Raw genomic sequence first — 14,704 nt, forward strand, 5'->3', positions numbered from 1 at the left:
CAAGTCAAGTAGTTGAGAATACAGATTAAGCGACTTCCCTAGGATACGTTTCGGCCACTCATTCTCTCAGAGCTCACCCCCGCAGACAGCATCACATCACGCTGGATGAGCAAGAACCCTGGTATCCATTTTTCAAGTTTAGCTTAGCGTCTATGGCTTCCGTTGAGCCCCGAACGCTGAGGACTATGGCAAACGTGCACGATGAGTTGCTTAAGAACAAAGCTATAGGCTAGCCTACAGTACGGCAGGCAACGGGTAAACTTCAAGGCGAATCTCTGCATCATACGGAGACGAGCAGTAAAAATTGTCCATTCTAACTCCTCAATTAACTGTCTGGTACAGAGGCTGAGAGCATTCGATGAACGCTCCAGGCATGGCGTGTCTCTTCGTCTCCGGTAGATGCTGATCTGAGCGAACCAGATGAGCGAGACTCCTCGGGCTGGGAAAAGATATCCTCCAATGTCTCATGGATCGGAGTAGGGTAGCATATTGCCTGATGAAATAAGTTTGACTACAGGAACAGGCCCTCATGGGGCGTTCCATGTTGGATAGTATATTCAGCCATTGTGTCTTTGAGGATAAGTCAAAAACGTGTATCTGCCCGGTTGTCTGGATCCGAACAGCCAGGAAGACATCGGAATTCGCACTCCAAACTGAACTCGGCTGCTTTCTTCAACAGGTTCCTTTTACATCGGTGTCGCTGCTGAGCGTTTGCCCGAGCACTGTCTGAGTGGCGCTTCTTTACCCATGATGATCTCTTAGACATCGCTTGGATTCCAACCTGGCGGATAAGTTGGAAATTCCATGATTGTGGGATATTCAGGTTTTCTAGATATCTTTCTTCCAGGCGCTGAGGGCCGCTGCGGAACCGATGCGCTGTATAGGCCTCTTTACTCGCAGACAATACCAGGGTTTCACGAGTTTTACCGCAGCGAGGCCGTCGTTCGTAGCTTTTTCTACTATAAAAGCCTCTACTGTCATTACCATAGTATTTCATCCCTCCTCCATCATCTGCTGGTCAAACCGAGAATGGACGGTTTAGCCATCTATGCCATTGCCGCTGGAGGTATCTTCGCTTGTCTCATCCTGGCCCGCACACTCTCTACCCTCGCCAAATGGTCGACTCTCTTTTCTGTACTATTTGCTTGACATCTGGCACTCCTTTTTATCATCCATAAACATCAGCTCATAGGACTTTGGACCTATGCCAGTGTTCTACTTCATATATCATATGCTATAATCAATGTCTTTCTGGTCTTTTTCAAGGCACACTCCCTAACTGGCACAGACTGTGAGGCAGGAGAACTAGCCCTAGTTAACCTGATCTTTCCTTTACCAGCCATCCATCTAAGTAATATGACAAACCTTCTAGATATCAGCTGGCACACTTCTCACAAGATCTACTATGCTACTAGCTTAATGGCTACTGCTCTGCTGGCCTTTTATATTATTACAGTAATTCAGGGCCACAGATTTAGCTTTTCTCTCAGTAAAATGCAAAATCAATACCTGCACATCGCATGTTAGCCGTGTACATTTAGTATGGCAGGTGCAGTCGATTGGCGAGGTCGCCGCCGCCCAGAGCCTGTTAAATAACCTTCTGGAAGACAATATCATGAATGAAGGCTATGTTCGTATTGGATCTTCCCACTGGACGCTTCTAATTGATAAGATTTAAGATTCTTAATATCTATATATATATAGAAAACGGCCTTGAGCAGAATAAACTGCCCTTTGATCAATATAAATAACTCTGTCTCTACTGGTTTACACAAGATTATGATAGTAATATCTCTTGAGAAGCATCGGGCGACAAAATCAAGAGGCTGCCTAACATTCAGAGGCAGCACGGTCAGACGTTGATAAAAGGTAAGATTCTCACCTTTCCCTGTGATCACGTGCTGACCTTTTTCCTAGTTTCCACAGCAGACGAGCTTCGAGACCAACTACAGGAGACGGTGAAAGCGTATGTTCATCGGGGTGTAAATCTTTCAGAATTAAAGTATCAGCCCAGTGCTGACTGGGAGTGCAGTGGAAGGCGCGTGATGAGCTAGTATGGAACGGTCGTTGCGGGGGAGGTTGAAAGATTGCCATGGAACAGTGTCGCGGGTGGACAGAGTTTCCTTACGTTGATCGGCGTACGGTTGCTGGATGAATAAAATACAGACCATGATGCCAGCCCCAGACTTTTGTTTGTATTTTTTTGGTTCTTGCTCTCTGTCTGCAGTAACCGATGACACGACATTTTGAGGGGAGATCATTTTCGGCGCGCACCTGCAGGTGGGGCTAATGTAAGTGCATTGAATCTGGTTCAGGTTCAGGCCATGATGGGAGGGAAAGAGAAGAAAAACAAAGAAGAAAATGAAAGAAGTGAAAGGAAAGAGGGGCTATTCCTGTGGTTTACGATACCACATTGGCTTGATTAGATTGCCCGCTTATTTAGTGAAAGGGGGGATGAATCGATTGGCCCTCCTTGGTACGGTTCGTTGAGGGCCGAACCTTGCTCACTAGGTACCCTACTTCCCCACCCCGCTTCCCCCAATAACAGAAGGGCCTCGATAAGTGAATTGTCTCCCAATGGACGTCCCGTCACGTCAGCACCCGCGGTGTTCTTATCAACCATTCAGTATCACTGTCCTCTGTAAGTTTATTCCTTGTCAAGCAGCAGATTCCACCGAAGCCCCGTAGGTCGGAAAGCAGAGCCACGATGCAGGCACCGACTGATAGATCGAGACTCCTCCACATTCTTTTAATAATGGGCTGGGTATCATATTGCCCAATGCCTTCTCGTGTGTTCTTAGCTCTCACTCAGAGCCAGTTAGCCTAATGCTGATTTGCATTTCGGTCTTCGTGTTTCTCGAAAGCCAAACATCCCAGCAAACGCAATGCCCGCGTTAGCGAGTCATAGGCCAAGAACCCTCTCACTCCAACACGGCTGCGATAGTCGCAACCAATCATTGTTTCTGTCCATCACACCTCAAGATACAGATGTGACATGTTCGAATATAGCTAATGCAATGTTACTGATGAATCAGATCTCCTTTGCTTTCTCATGAAAGCGAGATCATTTTATTATGCATACATTCTTCCTCAACAGTACCAAGGTCAGATATCTGGCCTGCACTGTTCATACCTAAACAATTTCTCCTTGGGCCCAGCATGCCTGGTTGACAGAAGCGTTCCGTTTGCCCTATTGCTTGTGAGCCCAGTGCAAGTGAGTGCCAAATCACTCAATACCTGGTAACAAAAAGCAAGTTCCTTGACGTCCATTGATGATGGTAGCCCTCACTGCTTTGCTTTTTCTGTCCGCATTGGGTAGGAGGGGTCGACGCACAACTTGCGGGGCGAGGACAATGGAGGAATTCCAGTTCAAACTTGAGTCCAAGATTGGCGTGACTCGATTAATGAGTCCATTCAAGTCAGCATAATGTTCGAACTTGCCCCACATTATTGACAGTTTTACCCCTACTTCCTCTCGTCGCTATACCTGTTCACTTTCCCTCTCCCGCAACTCGAAAAAAAAAAAAAAGAAAAGAAAAAAAAAGTAAAAAAAAGAAAAAAAAGAAAAGAAAAGAAAGAAAAAAAGAAAAGAAAAAAAAAGGCAACGGAGCAGCTGAGCTTCACTGCTTTTGGTGCCTTTCTCATTATCAGTCGTCTCTTGTGTTGGCCATTGGTCTGGTGCTGATAGCTGATAGCTGATTCATCGAGTAGGACTGCCAGAGCCGTGTTTATCAGTCTTGGGTTAGCCCAACTCAACTCAATCATCAGTACCAATTCCAGGCTCTTGAAGGGCCAAAAAGAAAAACTGTGCTTTCAGAGACCCTTCACCTTTCATTCCTCCGCCTATCCGGCAAGAGCTTCTTCTAGCAAACTCATTGTTGATACCGCCAAAATGGTCAAGTAAGTTTTTCTCGTGGCTTCCGTGTCTACCTTTCCTGACCGATCTCATCACCTTTCGACATCTCTTCTTGTGGCCGCTGGATTGTTGCTTCAGTACCCCTCCCGGAGATAAGGCAGTGGTACAATGGCGATTGTTGGTAAGGTGAACTGACAATGGCCCGTCAACAGCTTCACGATCGAAGGGATTCGGTCCTTGATGGGTAAGTCTAGTTACAGATAGGCAACAGCCAGATGAGATGCTTACTTGGTCGCAGACAGGCCCACAAATGTGCGCAACATGTCCGTCATTGCGCACGTCGACCACGGCAAGTCCACTCTGACTGACTATTTACTGGCCCGGGCCGGTATCATCTCTTCCGGCAAGGCCGGAAAAGCTCGAGCGACAGACACTCGATCAGATGAACAAGAACGTGGTATCACCATCAAGTCCACGGCTATCTCGCTCTACGGCACCCTGCCCGAAGAGGAGGACCTTAAGGACATTCCCGGTCAGGCGCCGGTCGGTAGGAAATCCCCGCACCCATCTTGGATAGCTGAACCTAAGGTAAATCAGGCAAGGACTTCCTCATCAACCTGATCGACTCCCCCGGCCACGTCGACTTCTCCTCTGAGGTCACTGCTGCCCTTCGTGTCACCGACGGAGCACTGGTTGTTGTCGACACTGTGGAAGGCGTGTGCGTGCAGACCGAGTCTGTGCTTCAACAGGCTCTCAGTGAGCGCATCAAGCCGGTCGTCATCATCAACAAAGTCGACCGTGCCCTCCTCGAGCTCCAGGTCTCCAAGGAGGACCTCTACCAGTCCTTCTCTCGCACCATCGAACATGTCAACGTCATCATCTCCCCCTACTTGGACGAGGCGCTAGGTGATGTTCAAATCTACCCCGAGAAGGGTAATGTTGCCTTCGGCTCCGGTCTCCACGGCTGGGCTTTCACCATCCGCCAATTCGCCGTCCGGTACGCCAAGAAATTTGGTGTTGATCGGAACAAGATGATGGCGCGCCTCTGGGTAGGTAGATTTGCTCCTTTGGATGCTTATAGTTCCCCCTAACAGGGTATAGGGCGACAACTACTTCAACCCGGCCACCAAGAAGTGGACGCACCAGAACCACACCCACGACGGCAAGCAGCTGGAGCGTGCCTTCAACCAGTTAATCCTGGACCCCATTTTCAAGATCTTTGCCGCCGTCATGAACTCCAAGAAAGATGAAATCAGCAACCTGCTAGAGAACCTCGACATCAAGCTCGCTACCCAGGATCAAGACAAGGAGGGCAAGCAGCTCCTCAAGGCCATTATGCGAACATTCTTGCCGGCCGCTGACTGCCTACTGGAAATGATTATCCTCCACCTCCCGTCCCCCGTCACTGCTCAAAAGTACCGTGTCGACACGCTTTACGAGGGTCCCCCTGATGATGAGGCTGCCACCAGCATCCGTAATTGCAACCCCAATGGGCCCCTCATGCTTTATGTCTCGAAAATGGTGCCGACTTCGGATAAGGATCGCTTTTACGCCTTCGGTCGTGTCTTCTCCGGTACCGTGCGCTCGGGTATCAAAGTCCGTATTCAGGGGCCTAATTACATCCCTGGCAAGAAGGAGGATTTGTTCATCAAGGCTATTCAGCACACTGTGCTTATGATGGGGCGTAAGGTCGTGCCTATTGATGACATGCCTGCGGGTAACATTGTTGGTGTTGTCGGTATTGACCAGTTCCTGCTTAAGTCCGGCACCATCAGCACCAGCGATACGGCCCACAATCTCAAGGTTATGAAGTTCTCCGTAATGCCTGTTGTGCAGCGGTCGGTCGCAGTCAAGAACGCCCACGATCTTCCTAAACTTGTAGAAGGTCTCAAGCGTCTGTCTAAGTCTGATCCCTGTGTCTTGACCATGACTAACAACTCTGGTGAATACATCATTGCCGGTACCGGTGAACTCCACCTTGAGATCTGCTTGAAGGATCTCGAGGAGGACCACGCTGGTGTCCCCCTAAACCTCTCGGACCCTGTTGTCCATCAGTACCGTGAGACTGTCTCTGCCCAGTCTAGCATAACTGCTCTCTCCAAGTCGCCCAACAAGCACAACCGTCTCTATATGGTTGCAGAACCAATGGTCAAGGAATTGAGTCAAACGATCGAGGCCGGCAATATCAGCCCTCGCGATGATTTCAAAGCTCGCGCCCGTATCCTTGCCGATGATTTTGGCTGGGATATCACGGATGCCCGCAAGATCTGGGCCTTTGGTCCCGACACCTATAGCGCCAATCTGCTTGTTGACCAGACTAAGGCTGTCCAGTATCTCCAGGAAATCAAGGACTCTGTGGTGTCCGGCTTCCAGTGGGCAACTCGCGAAGGTCCTGTTGCTGAGGAGCCTATGCGCTCAGTCCGGTTCAATATTCTCGACGTAACCCTGCACGCCGATGCTATTAACCGTAGCGGTGGTCAGATCATCCCTACGGCACGCCGTGTGCTGTACGCCGCTACTCTTCTTGCTGAGCCTGGTATCCTCGAGCCCATCTTCAACGTCGAGATCCAGGCTCCCGAGCAGGCTATGGGTGGTGTCTACGGTGTCCTCACCCGCCGTCGTGGTCAGGTCTACGCTGCGGAGCAGCGTCCTAATACCCCTCTGCTTAACGTTAAGGCTTACCTGCCTGTTGCCGAGTCCTTCGGTTTCAACGCCGATCTCCGCCAGGCCACCGGTGGTCAGGCCTTCGCTCAGTCCGTCTTCGACCACTGGGAAGATCTTCCTGGTGGCTCTCCTCTTGACCCTACCACCAAGCTTGGTCAGATCGTGGCTGAGATGCGTAAGCGCAAGGGTCTCAAGGTCGAGGTCCCAGGCGTCGAAAATGTAAGTGGTGTCTTTAGTGTCTTGCAAGGACCTGGCTGCTAACAGAGCGTCTAGTACTACGACAAGCTATAAACAGCACCTGACGATTGGCGTGGGATTTTTTGCTTCATGGACTGGTTGTCTTATGAGCTCGTCGTCGTCGTTACAAAAAGATGAGTTGTTCCCGGGGGGTGACGGATCCCAAAGCATGGAAGAGAAGCAAAACAGGAGGCCGGTTGGTGCGCAAAAGCCATGCGCATCTATAGAGTCGATGGCACCAAAGTTCCCTTGACACGTTGCTCCCACCCTTTTTGTAGTAATGTAGAAATGAATTATTGCCAAGTATGTGCGGATGGTACGAATGGTGCTGGCCTCTGAACGGTGCTGCCCCGAGGCATGCTTCCTCTGCTCAGGGCCAATCATCCCCCAGAGCCAATAATCCCGGGGCCAAAATCCGTGCATGCCTTAGATCATAGGTACTCGGCCCAGTGTGGACCCTCAGCTAGACAGCTAGATAATTGTTATTCATTTATAATACATCTTATCAAATTAAATAATATATTTATCTAATATATTACAGGTGTAGAACCCTGTAAAAAATCTTGTTAAACTACTAGATTAAAAAGTTTTTTGTTTTCTATAATACTTTGAGAATAATCCTATTGGCTACCCCTCCTTAGTATTCTAGATATAATACTTTAAAATATAAGAGAATATTTATTTAAGGAATATTTACAGTTATATGTAATATCTCTGTGTATATTTCTTTATTTCGCGCCTCAACATAGAATCCCATGATGCAAGTCCACATCGAAGCAGAGATTGCAAGATCACATACATGGTTTGCCAAGAATTGCAGGAGTCATTCAACAGAGGCGAGTGGCATGATGTTCGATGCCGTCCCCGAGGATCAGGTCAGCTGTACAAATGTATCGAGCCATAAGAGCAGGCCTTCCTCATTATAAGCTTACATCTTGGCAGCAGAATTAGCTTTCGGAGTAAACAATAAGCTAACCTGTGTAACATCCTAAAGGTGTGCAGTTGCTCAGGGCTCCTGCAATGGACAATGCTTTGCTGAATTATTCATACCGAACCCATTCATTCATCACATATAATATCCAGCGCGGATATGGGAATTAGCACGACTTGGATGTTTCGTTTTCCTTCGCACAACATAGCCCTGCGATATGAAAGGACCCTGTGGCCTGGGAATACAGCTGTAAAGGCTTTGTCGCCCTACCTTCGGAGGTCGTGAACAACGTCGACTGCCGTGTCCTCCGCTTGTTGCACAAGCCTAGAATGCGGGGAGGATGACTGGGAAATTGTAACAACCCCACACTTTGGACCGACAATTTAACCTTCCCCCATCTTGGCGCTGGTGGTTCCTGCGCCGAGGAGGGCTTATTGCATGAGCTGAAGTAGTAAGCTTGACTTTTAAGGAACACAGAGGGGAGCCTCGGATACCCTCCGAATGGAACCGAGCCAGTACACCCTCCGAGACATCAAGTTTTCATTGACATTTAGTAGTACAGTGGTAGTCATGCGATGGAAGGAAACAAAACTTCGATTGAGACCTAACGAGGAGCTTAAATAGACCTGGCTTCCCCCAGAAGGCATCATTCTCGAGCTCGATCACGACAGGACCCACTATCAAATTGACAACCCAATAATTGAGCTTTATTATGCATGTACAGCTTTGATTTATATTGTGAGAATGCTAAAAAATGCTAACAAACCAATCAGCATCATCATGAGATTCACTCTGCTCGCATCCATGGTCCTCCTGAGTCTTGCCCTTGCTGCTGCAACGGAGTCCAGCACCGACGACGTTGGCAGCACCAAGGTTACCGATGGCACTCTCGATGTATGAGCCATAACCCAGAATCTGGTCTGCATGGCTGATTCTCGTTACCTCAACAGGTAAACTACTGTGGCGAACGGTGCGAATACGACTGGGAATGTCGTCGCGGAAATCGCTGCCACGAGTGCCGCAAAGAGCACCACGAGGTGAGTGTACCTGCTTCACTACTAGATCACCTACTGATTGTGGTTACTAGCGCTATGGCCGCTGCCGCGAGCGATATGACTGAGCTTATCCTCGACTCAGCCTGGCAAGGTGAGGTATGTAGAAGGAAGCACGGTGGTCAGAATGGAAGTTAAACTTAAGCCGTTAGTATCAGATACGGAATGGAAGATGTTGTTGCGGTAAAGTGAGTGCAAACTCGTAGTCGGTACTTTTCAATGCCAGTAAACTGTCAGTAGAATGTACAGTGGTATATACCGACACGGCAGGTACCAGCAGATATGTTGTGATGCCATAGGGACAGTATACTACTTGCCGCTCGATTCATCAACGGATTACTAATGCATCGCTGTCGAGTTGACGTTACAGTGAAGCATGTTGGCTTATTCTGAATGATGAGCTGTTACACTGGATGAATTTACTGTATGTCTCAGAGTGAATCCAGTTTATAGCGCGTACAACGTTAGACAACAGATGAAGCGTATGACTGCTTCCACGCAGCAGGAGATCCGACTGCAACAGAAGGAATACACAATGCATAGGCCGCATTCGAGTGGACTTTGAGTATGGCAGAAATGTACCTGGGAGTATACATTGAATTATGGTGAGATGTACCATCTCACAGGATCGGATTCGTAAGGTGAATGGGCACAGGTGCGGATCACTTAACTGTCTGTTGTCGGGACTGAATCTGACGATTTAGAGGAAGAGTCCTGTTTACATTGTGGATAGATAAAGGTACTTAGTCTACTAATACCTGGCCACGAGGATCTAGACTGTACAAAACCTGAAAGCCACGCTTAGCCAACGCATCCATTCAAGATGCATAGGACCAGTTCTTGGAGGCGTCTGACGGGTGAAATGTTGGGTGTGACTGGTCGATGTGATACGGAATTATTCCGGCATCGGATATCACCTCAACGTAGCCGAGGTAGCGCATGTATAAAGAGCATCAAGTGGACTCTTTTATCAGTCATAGCAAACCTACCTATTATCCACCATGCGAGTCTATTCGTCGGTCGACTCCAGCAACGCCCTCGCCTTCCACAACGGTCGCGTATATACCATCAACAGCGATCAACCTTGGGCCGAGGCATTTATTGTATCCCCGACGGGGGTCATCGAGCACATTGGCAGGAATGCAACCATCTTGGAGATCGCCTCGGCTCGCGGCCTCATTCAATATGACCTCCGCCAGCGCTTCGTCATGCCGGGCATCCACGACGCCCATACCCACCTTCTCGTCGCCGGCCTGCAAGGGCTGAACGAAGCCCGCATCGGCTTCGACTCGACGCCCGACAACCTCACATCTCGACTCGCTAAAGGTTCCTGCGCATGCGCCTACGCCAATGTTACCGGGGACTGGCTCATTGGAAACTTCTACCAGGCCAGCCATTTCCCGAACGGCGTGCCCGATCGCAAATACCTAGATGATCACTACCCCGATCAGCCCGTGCTCATCCGCGAAGTCTCCTGTCATCGAATCTTGCTAAACACGGCTGGGCTTATCCGTGCTGGAATTGATCCTAATGGCGCCCCGGATCCAGATGGCGGGTACTACGTCCGCCGAAAAGATGGAACAACCCTCACGGGGGAAGTAGTCGAGAACGCCATGACGACCGTGTTTGACTGTCTACCTATCCCGCCGTTGGCGCATGTCAAACGCGCGATCTACCATGCGATGTCTATATGCCACAAATATGGAATCACGTCCTGCCAGGAAGCGTCGGCGAATACCCTCTACTTACATGCAGTGCGAGAACTGGAACTGGAGAACCGGCTGGATCTGGATATCCATACGCACATCGTGTCAGCGCCGGTGTATTTTGCCATGGAGCCGCAGGATAGTTTAGCCGGATTGATTGATGTGGCAGAGGGATTCAGAAGCCGACATGTGCATACTCAATTTGTAAAGTTCTGGCTGGATGGGGCTCCACTGCCTCCGGAATTCACGCAGGCGGATCTGGATGCGAATGGACAGCCAATTCCGACGCATTTGGCGCTGGATAAAGACTTCCTGTACAAGGCCGTGAAAAAATATGATGGCCGGGGCATGACGTGTAAACTGCATGTCGCCGGTGAGGGATCTGCTCGACTGGCGCTGGATGTCATCGCCAAGGTCCGGGAAGGAAATCCGGCTGGTCCCAAACACGAGCTTGCTCATTGTAATGCGGTGCACAAGGGTAAGTCCATTTCCGTTTGCGGAATCGCCGCGCGTACTGATAAGGTATCAGATGATATTGCGCGGTTTGCTCCGTTGAAAGTGACAGCGGAAATGTCACCCGCCATCTTCCATCACGATGTTGTGGAAGAGTATCCCGAGCTCAACAAATGGGCATTCAACGGGGTGCTCGCGTCGGGCGCACTCATGACCATTGGCTCGGACTGGATGCTCCCCGAGACGCCATCATTATTTGATGCCCTAGCTGCGATCGTTGAACGCGTCCGATACAAACCTGGAGGGAGATGCCGGCGTCTCGAGTTGGGGGAGACGGCGATGCAACGCGGAGGAGAGATCCTCTGCCGCGTTTTGACGCTCAGCGGAGCAGAGGCTGTTGGGGCGCAACATCGCACTGGGAGTTTGGAAGTGGGCAAGATGGCCAATTTTATTATCGTCGATCGGGATTTGAGCCAGGGGAATTTCAAGGGTGCAAACGTGCTGGAGACTTGGTTTGAGGGAAGGAAAGTGTATCAGGCGTAAGGCTGACGAAAATTGTACGTCCTGCCAAGCAGTAAGTAGGGATGGTTACATTGTTGAATGAAATCATTGTTGAGCACAGGCCGCGTACAAGCCATTCTGCTGTTGCTGCCTGTTCCAAATCCCTACGTTAATCTAGTCTATATAGTCAGGGTCCCCGCACTAACACAACTACCCGAACCGGGCTGAACCTCAACATCTTTCATAATCTTACCGTTAGCCTTCACAGCCATGTCGAATAATACCCATAATTTCCACCTGCTCGAGTTCGTCGCGCAAAAGCGCTTTCACCAGCGGATAGTTCTGCCTGCTACTGCACACCATGGGCGGCTTGCGGTTACCTATGCAGACATTGGACCCCGGACAACGAAGGATGGCTCACCCACCCCGACTATGCTGCTAATTCAGGGAATGGCAGGATCCCGGCTATGGTGCTGCCAGAAAGACCATCTCGCTAACAAACTGGAGGTCAGAATGATCTCCATCGACCGGTATTCTTTGTCACTCTCTCTTTCTTCATGGTTGAAAGCTGACATTTTAGACCCGGCATTGGCGGTTCAACTCCCGTTCCTCCTGGACAACGAGTCCAAGTATGGCTGGAGACAGTGTCAGCGGTGTTGGAACATCTATCCATTAAGCACGTCGTCCCTATATCTCACAGTGCCGGCACTATCTACATCTTGAATTTGTTAATGCATCGACGCGACCTGCTGTGCCCGAAAAGGCCAATGGCAGTACTAATGGGTTCGCTTATCTTTCGCTATCGATTAAACTCACAGCAGGCTAACATTTGCAGCGCCGTGGGTGGAGCCCAAACACTCGGAAATTCTCTCCTTACAAATGGCGAGGATGATCCCTACTGGCGTTCTGAAGCAATGGAACAAGGTGATGAAATTCGTGGTCACCAAAGCGGTCCCTTCGCTCAGCTCGAGTGTGGACGTTCTCGCCTCGATGGGCGGCAGTATCCCCCGTGCGTCCAAAGAAGACATTGAGCACCGTGAACCAAATCTTACCGCAGATGAGATGGACCCACGGACCGCCGAGGAGTTGGGAAACTTATGCATCGAGTATATCTTCCTGGAGGATACCACAGGAATGAACGATGAGACTGTTGTCTGCCTGAAGAAGTCAACCGGGTTGTGGGGAGTCTGCGAAGATCTCCCGGTTTATATCCGCTGGCTGGTGCGGGCAGAACTGATGCACCAACAAGGCCACCCGGAGGAAAAGCAGCCTTTGCAGATCAGGGCTATTTTCGCAGAGAAGGATGGGATGATTGGACCCAAGGGACAAAAATACTTCGAGGACTGCTTCACCAGATCCGATCTCAACGGTGTGGTCTCGTTTGATTCAGTCATGGAGAAAGGGACGGGACATGACACGCTCTGGGGCTTGGACACGGCATTCTTGAAAATGCTGAGAGATATCAAAGATACGCTCTCTCAGTAGGTTTGCCCTTGGCTCTTTCTGTGTGCTGGTGTCCATTGCATGGGGTTTCCTCGAAACAGCAGGGCTCCGCATCCGAATATCCGAGAATGGCCCATTTGTCAGCAAATCCCCAAGCCGAAAATGTCACCATCGGAGGGTCAATTATTAATTCAATTCAACCTCACGGACGCGCTGGGTATAAAACCCACCTTGCCATTGTTCATCATGTCTCCTTCGCTACAGCAATTGCATCTCGCTCCCTTCCTCCATACCCCTCCATCGCCATGGGTTCTGTCCACCAAGCCCCCCGTGTGATTCCCTCCACGGAGACTCCCTACTTTACCCCCGCCAACAATGGCGGCGAAGCCCTCAACCCCGCCGACCCCAACACTCCCACGCTCTTCCGCCCCTTGAAGATTCGCGATGTGACCCTCAAGAACCGCGTCGTCGTCTCGCCTATGTGCATGTACTCCGCCGAAAGCGATACCTCCTCTCCCTTCGTTGGCGCCCTCACAGATTACCACATTGCCCACCTGGGCCAATTCGCTCTGAAAGGCGCCGGTCTCGTCTTCGTCGAAGCCCAGGCTGTCCAGCCCAACGGGCGCATTTCCCCCAACGATGCGGGCCTGTGGGAACATTCCCCCGAATCGGAACAATTCAAGAGTCTGCAGCGCGTGGTGCGGTTCTGTCACAGCCAGGGTGCCAAGGTAGCCGTCCAGCTCGCCCACGCCGGTCGCAAGGCGAGTGTGCTCCCTCCGTGGGTGGCCGTGCAGGCCAAGAAGCCCTGCGTCAAGGCGGACGAGAGCACGGGTGGATTCCCGTCCGAGGTGGTCGGGCCCAGCGGTGGTGCGGACCAGGCCTGGGATGGAACTGGCGAGGGATACTGGGCGCCTCGGGCCTTGACGATCGAGGAGATCAAGGAGATAGTGCAGGCCTTCGCCAAGAGTGCGGCGACGGCCATCCGGGCTGGTGTTGACGTGATTGAGGTCCACGCCGCTCACGGATACCTGATCAACCAGTTCTTGAGCCCGGTGACCAACAACCGGACGGACGAGTATGGAGGCAGCTTCGAGAATCGCACGCGCATTCTCCGGGAAACCATTACGGCCATTCGGGCGGCCGTCCCCAGCAGTACTCCGTTGTTCTTGCGGATCAGTGCGACGGAATGGCTGCACGGACAAGATGTTGCGGCGGAATCAGGCAGCTGGAACATGGAGAGCTCGCTCAAGCTTCTGCCTTTGCTTCCGGAGCTCGGAGTCGACCTCTTGGATGTCAGCTCCGGGGGTAACCACCATAGCCAGAAGATCAATATCCACACCAACTACCACATCGATCTGGCCGCACAGGTGCGTAAAGCCATCCATGCGACCGGCGCGAAGACGCTGGTGGGTGCGGTCGGGTTCATCACTGAGGCCGACCAGGCCCGGGGACTCGTGGAAGGCGCCGACGAGGCGCATGCTGCCAATGCGACGGTATCTGGACCGGAGCCCGTGGCAGATCTGGTGTTGATGGCGCGGCAGTTCATGCGTGAACCAGAGTGGGTGATGAACGCGGCGAAGAAGCTGGGGGCGAAGGTGGAGGTGCCGGTGCAGTTCTGGCGGGCTGGACTAGTTTAAACCATTGAGCGATCTAGATATAAGATTATAGACCCATCTAATCCACTATTGCAATAAGAGCGATTTAGATGCTATAAGAAATTCACTAGCGATAATCTCAATTGCCGAGCCGACCCGAGCAAGACGGCGGCATACGGAGACCTCCGAGCAGTGCAGGATCAGAGCTACTTACTGCTTCGGGGATGGCATCGCGCAATCAGAACCTTGGGGGGCGCCACCGACTA

The 14,704-nt window shown here is 50.9% G+C and overlaps 5 protein-coding genes across 5 annotated transcripts; all 5 read left to right on the forward strand.

Moving 5' to 3' along the window:
* Positions 1–3,892: 3,892 nt before the first annotated feature.
* On the forward strand, positions 3,893–6,811 carry BO83DRAFT_445703 (P-loop containing nucleoside triphosphate hydrolase protein; the record flags this gene model as incomplete). The annotated part of the gene is made up of 6 exons (XM_025536567.1): positions 3,893–3,900; positions 4,069–4,100; positions 4,155–4,403; positions 4,454–4,905; positions 4,958–6,739; positions 6,794–6,811. The coding sequence occupies 6 exons, from the start codon at positions 3,893–3,895 to the stop codon at positions 6,809–6,811; spliced, it is 2,541 nt and encodes an 846-aa protein (XP_025387785.1).
* Positions 6,812–8,468: 1,657 nt separating this feature from the next.
* BO83DRAFT_427266 (uncharacterized protein) lies at positions 8,469–8,808 on the forward strand (the record flags this gene model as incomplete). Its single annotated transcript, XM_025535336.1, has 3 exons — positions 8,469–8,582; positions 8,639–8,725; positions 8,776–8,808. The coding sequence occupies 3 exons, from the start codon at positions 8,469–8,471 to the stop codon at positions 8,806–8,808; spliced, it is 234 nt and encodes a 77-aa protein (XP_025387786.1).
* A 915-nt stretch (positions 8,809–9,723) lies between these two features.
* Positions 9,724–11,930, forward strand: BO83DRAFT_378624 (amidohydrolase). The gene has a single exon (XM_025531303.1). The coding sequence runs from the start codon at positions 9,742–9,744 to the stop codon at positions 11,440–11,442; it is 1,701 nt and encodes a 566-aa protein (XP_025387787.1). The 5' UTR covers positions 9,724–9,741; the 3' UTR covers positions 11,443–11,930.
* On the forward strand, positions 11,557–13,272 carry BO83DRAFT_36767 (alpha/beta fold hydrolase). The gene is made up of 3 exons (XM_025529767.1): positions 11,557–11,930; positions 11,981–12,183; positions 12,236–13,272. Exons 1-3 carry the CDS (start codon positions 11,671–11,673, stop codon positions 12,883–12,885), a joined length of 1,113 nt encoding a protein of 370 aa, XP_025387788.1. The 5' UTR covers positions 11,557–11,670; the 3' UTR covers positions 12,886–13,272.
* On the forward strand, positions 13,149–14,480 carry BO83DRAFT_427269 (NADH:flavin oxidoreductase/NADH oxidase; the record flags this gene model as incomplete). The annotated part of the gene is made up of 1 exon (XM_025535337.1): positions 13,149–14,480. The coding sequence occupies one exon, from the start codon at positions 13,149–13,151 to the stop codon at positions 14,478–14,480; it is 1,332 nt and encodes a 443-aa protein (XP_025387789.1).
* Between the last annotated feature and the right edge of the window lie 224 nt (positions 14,481–14,704).

Source organism: Aspergillus eucalypticola (assembly GCF_003184535.1).
Source record: "Aspergillus eucalypticola CBS 122712 chromosome Unknown BO83scaffold_13, whole genome shotgun sequence".
Lineage (NCBI taxonomy): Eukaryota > Fungi > Ascomycota > Eurotiomycetes > Eurotiales > Aspergillaceae > Aspergillus > Aspergillus eucalypticola.

Excerpts from the sequence above, each read along its gene's own strand:
- BO83DRAFT_378624 (XM_025531303.1), top strand. The coding sequence starts at position 9,742 with ATGCGAGTCTATTCGTCGGTCGACTCCAGCAACGCCCTCGCCTTCCAC.
- BO83DRAFT_36767 (XM_025529767.1), top strand. The coding sequence starts at position 11,671 with ATGTCGAATAATACCCATAATTTCCACCTGCTCGAGTTCGTCGCGCAA. Across the intron at positions 11,931-11,980 it reads AGAATGATCTCCATCGACCG|ACCCGGCATTGGCGGTTCAA; the intron begins GTATTCTTTGTC and ends CTGACATTTTAG. Across the intron at positions 12,184-12,235 it reads GCCAATGGCAGTACTAATGG|CGCCGTGGGTGGAGCCCAAA; the intron begins GTTCGCTTATCT and ends TAACATTTGCAG.